At 46.1% G+C, this 6,998-nt stretch overlaps 1 protein-coding gene across 4 annotated transcripts; it reads left to right on the top strand.

Annotated features, from left to right (window-relative positions):
- Window positions 1-285: 285 nt before the first annotated feature.
- HERPUD1 (homocysteine inducible ER protein with ubiquitin like domain 1) lies at window positions 286-6,079 on the top strand. Of its 4 annotated transcripts, none has more exons than XM_080551961.1 (8): window positions 286-452; window positions 724-801; window positions 882-956; window positions 1,923-2,044; window positions 2,379-2,501; window positions 3,125-3,472; window positions 4,358-4,463; window positions 5,068-6,079. In XM_080551961.1, exons 1-8 carry the CDS (start codon window positions 315-317, stop codon window positions 5,236-5,238), a joined length of 1,161 nt encoding a protein of 386 aa, XP_080408087.1. In that variant the 5' UTR covers window positions 286-314; the 3' UTR covers window positions 5,239-6,079. The 4 variants fall into 4 exon arrangements, with proteins under 4 accessions (XP_080408087.1, XP_080408088.1, XP_080408089.1 ...); XM_080551962.1 differs by having other exon boundaries at window positions 5,071-6,079; XM_080551963.1 differs by having other exon boundaries at window positions 885-956.
- Window positions 6,080-6,998: the final 919 nt, after the last annotated feature.

Below are 6,998 nucleotides of genomic sequence, written 5' to 3' on the forward strand. Positions count from 1 at the left end.
CCGGGGCCCTCGCCCCGATCTCGCCCCCACGCTCCCGGGGCCCGGCCCCACGGCGGGACAAGGCCGCGCCGCGAGCCCCTCACGGGCCGGGGGGGGGGGGCGGTCGCCATGGTGACGCGGCGCGGAGCCCCCGCCCTCCCTCCGCCCCCCGCCGCTCCGCCCCCGCCTCTCCTTCCCATTGGCCCACGTGTCCTCCCCTCCCCCCCCTTCGCAGCCAATCGGTTCCAGCCAACGAGCCGGGGAAGGAGGGCGGGGCGCGGCGGGCGCCTATAAAAGGGGGCGGGCGGCGGGGGGCGCCGCCTTACGCGCGCGTCATGGCGGAGCCGCAGGAGCTCTCGCTGCTGGTGCGCAGCCCCGCGCGGCGCCACCCCGACCTGCGCCTCCGCGCCGAGCCCGCCTGGACCGTGCGGCGCCTCAAGGCCGAGCTGCGCCGCATCGTGCCCGGGGCGCCGGTGAGGGTCGTGGGGCTGGGGCTTGGGGGCTGGGGGGGGGGGGGCCCGGCTGACGCAAGGCCCGGGCGCGGTTGCAGCGGGCGGGTGTCGCGTCAGGGCCCTGCGGTGACGGCGGGCGGGCGCCGGGGCCGGCCCCTGTTAAACGTTAACGCGGCCGGGCTGCCCGCCGCGGTTGCCGTGGGTGCGCTGCTCGCATGGGGCTGCCGGCGCTGCGGTCGGCGGCTTCGAGCTCGGCCGAGCAAATAACCCTGCTCTTTGTTCTCCTTCAAAGCCCGAAGAGGAGCAGAAGCTGATTTATTGCGGGAAGCTGCTACTCGATCACCAGCATCTCCAGGAGTTCCTGCCAAAGGTATAAAAAATATTTTTTGCTGCGCTGAGGTGCACTGAGCGTGTTACAAGAGATTCATTTTTCCTGCACTTATGTTTTAGCAGGAGGAGTTGCATGCTCTTCATTTGGTGTACAACCTCAAGGCTCCTGCAAATGTGCAAGAAACCAACTCAGAGGTACTAAGCTAATGTACTGCTTTGAGTCTTTGGGTTGTAGAAGTTTGCTGATAACGCAGGTGTTTCCTGCTAATGCATTGGCAGTGTTGCTGGTAACTTGATTGGTTTGGAGTGTGAGAACATATTTGGATTAAGCTCAAAAATAACTTGTGGTTCAGTGGTACAGATCATGATGGCACCTGTTAAGAAATGTCTCAGTTGTAATCTAGTCCTAACAACATCGCTTAGAGGGAAACTGCTTTTTGGTAAACTCTGTTTTATTAAGGAGAATATGACCTGTCATATCCTGCACTCTTTTGGATGGAGGCTTTTTGTGGGCAGAAGATGTAGTTATTAGAAGCAGTTCTGATTGCTCTGTCAATGTGTGGGGAAGCAAGACTGTTAGTTGAGGACACTCTAACTGTTCATGACTCTTCCTGTGGAGGAAGCTCAAGATAAACATTAGTAATTGATCTGAGTACTTACAGTCTGAAGTGCAAATGTGCAAACTCATTTTTATTTTCAAGTATCTAGAAGTGTTTATGTTGCCCAATATAGACATTTGAACTTATCTTACCCATGTTTGGAGCTTGCCGTTGTGAGTCACCCTTTGTCTGAATATTATACAGATGTATCACTGCAGAACAGCTCTTGAATTACATCTGTGTACAGCAGATGTGTAAGCAAGCAGAAACTCGGGTAGCTAAAATTGAACTGTCTTCAGTGCGCTTTTGACAGTTTTTTTCCAGTTCTTTAATCCCCAGAGGGGACTTGACTGTTGGTGAAAACTGAAAATACACAGTAATACACAGTAAATACAGTATTGCAATGGCACCTGGAGGTACCTGGTGCAGAAAGTGCATGAACTGTGTAACTGTTTCTAAATCAAGAGGCATGTTCAGTGTGAGGTAACCTTTTTGCATAAGACTTTAATAGTAATTCATCACTAAAATAGTAATTCATTGCTAACTGTGTTGATGTCTTTAGGTTAAAACTGGTCAGCCAAGGCTAATGTCAGAAGCTAGTCAAGAACCAGCTGCATCTTCCTCAGATGGTGAAAGACTGAGGTGTTCTTCTGGTGGCCAGGCTTCAGCGGAAGCCAATACTAGGTGAATACATCACTAAGATCTTTGAAGTGTTGACCTTTCTGGGGCAGACTGGTTGCTAACCCCTTATGCCATGTCTCAAGACAAGGACAATGGAACATAGGCCAAAGGTCATAAGGGTGTATAAGCTTTAGTGGGCATGGAAGAAGTCAAAGGAAAATGCCCTACTGTTAGATGAAAATCTTCCTTTTATTCATTTGAGTAGAGAGATGGCTATAATGCATAAGGAAGAATTCATTTTGTTTCAGTGCATGAAATGGTAGAAGCTATTTACATGTGTCCTGTAATAAATAGCTGTCTTGTGCAGTATTTGTTAACAAGTGTTTCTTTTGAACAGGCTTGAAACACCTCCCAATCCTTTCCAGACTGTAGCCCCGGGGTTTTCTGCTTATACGACCTATAGCATGCTTCAGATGTCCTGGCTTCAGCAGATTTACGCAAGACAATATTACATGCAATAGTAAGTCTTTGTAAAGCCATGAGTAGAAAGCAGAAACTGTAATGCAAGGAAATGGAGAACTTCTGGTAGTCCTTCCTCTTTTGGTTTAGTGTGGTCAGACTCTCTGTTGTACCTTACACTCTGTGGTGTGGAAATGCAGCTCTGTCATCTGGTGTTCGGCTTAGTTTTTAGGCTAGTGATTTGAATCTTGCAAATGGCAGATCTCTGCCTGCCTTCACTGGGAGAGCAGGCATCTCTAGAGTAAATCTAATTCTGCTGATAAGCCTTAGCTCCTTACAATCTTTTTTGACTGTTTAAAGTAGCCCCCAAACTGGAAATCCTTGGTGCATGTAAGACAATCGTAGCAGCCTTCCAGAATACCTTTAGATTGCTCCAGAAATTTTTTTATGAAGTGTTGAAGTTGCTAAAGTGAAGGTGTGGGGTTTGACTTGAAGTCATCTTGTAACTGTTTGTCATAGGCAAAGCCAAAACTTGTGTTTTTAACCCATGGAGTCTCTATACTTATTTGGCACTTGTATGTGACCTGACTTCATAGTTCTGTACTCTTAAGATGGACGAGTTTTCAGTGTCTGTTCCACGTGAAGGGATTTGAGTTAAGCCTTACTCTGTTTTCTGTTTTTCAGCTTGGCCTCTACTGCTGCATCTGCTGACCAGTCTCACCCACGACGTTCTCAGGAGATACCGGTGGCACAAGTGACACCCCCCGCTCCTCTCCCAGATCCGTTTCCTGCACAAAATCAACCTGGAAACCAGAATGCTGCTCCACAGGTTAATGCAGCAGCCAACCAGAACTTGAGGATGAATGCCCAAGGGGGTCCCCTCATGGAAGAAGAGGAGGAGGGTGGCAATCGGGATTGGTTGGACTGGCTCTACTCTGCAACGCTGTTCTATGTTTTTGTCAACATCATCTATTTCTACTCCAGTATCAGCAGATTCCTCCTGGTTATGGGTGGCACTGTTCTGATGTATCTGTAAGTGTATGGCGTTGATCTCTAGTATTGTCAGAAACGTTATAGAAGTGCTGTGCTCTGCAGGGTGGTGAGCTTTCTGGTCTTTGAGCTTAGAGAACTTTTACACCTAGAAAAGATGAACTGCACATCTCATCCTGGTGTTTAGCAAAAATATAACTGGCCTCTGGGTTCCAAGAAGAATGAATAGGTGATAGTAGAGCCTCTCGCCCCTCTTTTGTACTATAGCTGTTGTAGTTGACTTTTTAGAAAACTGTTGGAAACCAAAGTCACTCTCTATGAAGCCCTAGCAACTTTGCGATATAGAGCAGGTACATATGGAACAACTGACAAATATGAAACAACTGACGAGCTTGTTTGGAAATGAGTGGTTGAAATGTGGGGAGAGGGACTTGGTTGCTTTGGAAGTTATCTGACCATGTGTTTTTTTCTGCTACACCCACAAGGTGTAGGCACTGTAGAGATACTAACTTTCTAAGTGGGTCTGCATGGCCTGCTATGTTCTGGTAAGATGGTGCCGTTTCTCCTGTTCTTTGTGCCCTTTAGGATCAGAGAAGGTACCCAGGGGTATACATAGCATGGTTAAGATGCAGGTTCCAGTTCTGTAGCAGCATCTTCCAGCAGGCTTAGTCCTGATTAAAGAGTTATGAACCTAGATGCAGTGCTGCTTATTTTGAATGCTAGCAGATGGTTAGCTGTGTCATCCTATCCCATGGTTTGCCTGCTAATAGGAGACTTTAAAATATTTCCCAGGTCAGGGCAAAAATTTAGCATGTTGAATTTGCTGTCTGCAGTGATTAGAGCAGTCAGATGTTACTGAACTGCCTTGGTGTAACAGGAAGGAGTAGGGTTTAGCCACTATTAATACAAATACATTGGCTTCCCCAGGCATCACGTTGGATGGTTTCCATTTAGACAGCGACCAGTTCAGCCCTTCCCAGATAACGTTCCTCCTCAAGCTGCTATAAACCAGGACCAGAACAATAACTTACAGGTATTGTCTCTGTATTTTTAAAAATAGCAACATGGAAACCCTGTGAAGTTTCACTTCTAGCTTTCTAATTACAATTTAGTAGTAAAAATGACTAATTTTTTGTGGAGAAGCATCTTCTGTGGATAAATAATTGCCAGCATGCTGCTTTTGGTGTAGTTCATTCTACAAAATATTTCAGGCTGCTGTATGCTGTCTGCTAGTTATTTGTTTGTTGGGGTGTTACGGTGGAAAATAGTCTGCCAAAGACCATGCAAGTTCTGTAACTGAAGACTGGTGGCATATGAGCACATGAGCAATCTGAGTCCTGCATTTACAGTTGGCACTTGTGGCTGATGCCACTGTTCACTAAGTTAGCTGTAAATGCATGCATAGTTCACCTGATCTGGTGCTTGTATCTGTCCTAAGCAGTCCTCTTGGACATACAGCATGAGTTAGCCACAACATAGCGTGTTCTTCTAACTTTGTGGTTGTTGGGAGGTACTTTGGTACAGAAGTACTGCATGGGTTTCATATTCTGACAGTGAAAGTCAAGTAACAATCATGCCGGTTACCTGATTCTTCTCATGCATTTCTACAATGACTCACTGAATCTTCTCTCTTTCAGCAGGGAGGGAATGCGGACAGAGCAGATGACAATGAAGCAGCATCTGATGAGGGACAAGCTTTACCAGAACTGCAGCAGGCCAACCCTTCGTTTATGAGCACAGCATGGGTGTTTTTCAAGACTTTCTTTGCATCCCTCCTTCCGGAAGGGCCTAGGGTGACCCGCAATTGACACCGGTCTGCTTGTCTGAAATGTCGATGGGCTTTAGTTTCCCTGAGTGAAATGGATAAAAACTCCAGCACAAGTGCAAATGTGTGGCATTTCTCTGGCCTTCACTGATGAATCAAACTTCTCCAAGAAGCCTTAAGCTGTGGCACAGAGACAAGATGATTCTTCTCATTCCAAAGAACTTCGTTCTGTAGCATTTATTAGAAACCTACATAGAAGCTTGGCATTGTAAACTTGTGCACTAAATGCACAGGCTCTAAGCAGGTGGGCAAAAATGTTAGAGAAGCAAATTGCTTCTTCTGTGCAATGTGATTCCTGTTGGAATGTTTCAAATACTATTTAAATTACACTGAGTGTAGTATCTTGAAACAAATTGCTAGATATGCATTAGCAGGTTTTTAGGAAAAATCTATTGTTAAATTGCTTCAACAATATTTTAAACTTCATGTAAATATTTTCCTATGAAAGATGTATTGTGCAATTTCCTTGGCAAAGTGGGGGACTGTAAGACAGTGACCTCCTGATAAGCAATTATTTCAGTGGAGTTGCAGTCTAAATACCAAGCTGCCAAATTCAGATACTTTAACCTTGAGACTTAATTATTCCCTACTTCGAAATCATGGGAGAAGAGTAAGTGCATTCAACTCTATTTAGCAAGAACTTACGCAAGATATAAACGTACTGTTTTCAGATGTAAAGTTAAAGCAGTCTAAAACCTATATTCAACTTAGTTGCTCTGGAATGAAAAATGCATCTCTTCGTATTTGATTTTCCTTTTGATTTCTGATGTGGTTAAGGGCTTTGATTCAATAAAAAATTGCAGGCACTTACGTCTGTACTTGTATATGCTCATCATTGGCTCTCTTTATTGAAAAATGATAAATGAGTTAGAGTAAAAAGATGCTTGCAGAAATGTCAACTCCTTAGCTAACTCTGTTCAGCAGCCTTTAGTACTTAGTGCCTCGGATAGCTCGCTCGCTTGTTGGAAGCTGTTGGCACAAAGGCCACGGGCATCTTGAAGCAGGTAGTACCGTGGGTATTTGCAAAGTCTGGCGTCTGACCTGTTGAGTCCAGTGGGTGACTGGTGTCTTTGCAATGCATTATGTTGGTTCAGGGATTTAGTGCATCTTAATTAAGGAGGAGGTTATGTATGCCAGCTGTGGGTGAGACAGCAAACCCCAGCTTTAAATTAGCTGAGGAAATTGAAGTTAGAAATTAGGCAAAGATGAACATCGTATCCTCCAGAATAAGGCTGAAAAGTCTAAGAGTTAAGAAGTTTTCTGGGAACTAAGTATTAATGTGACCCTGTGCTGGGATGAGAAGAGCTGATGTTTCTTTTTGAGGCTATTTGCTTTCTGCAGCTTCAAGGATATGGGTTTAGGAAGCTGGATAGGCAGAGTGAGTTTGTCTTGGCTCACGCTTCCAGCTGAGTGAACCTGCTGCTATTTTACATCTTCGTGCTTGCAAGCACAACTGCAGTGCGTGTTCAGATGTGGGCATGCTGTGCAGTTCCTCAAAAGCAGGCTGGTTGTGCAGGTGGTGACTGTCCACAGGGTGGCAAAGTGAGCAGCAGAATAAAACCAGCTTCCCTGGTGCTCAGCGGCAAAGCCAGGAGTGTGATGGCTCTGGAGACAAAGAGGAATGTCACCTGTGTGTCTGCAGCAGATGGAGACATCCCAATGGTGGTGCAGTTGCCCAGGAGAGTGTTACAACCTCCCCTTGTTTTTTGCCCAGTGATGTACCTCTGGCTGTTTGAGGACGGT

The sequence above is a fragment of the Anser brachyrhynchus genome, assembly GCF_964034855.1.
Source record: "Anser brachyrhynchus genome assembly, chromosome: 12".
Taxonomy (NCBI): domain Eukaryota; kingdom Metazoa; phylum Chordata; class Aves; order Anseriformes; family Anatidae; genus Anser; species Anser brachyrhynchus.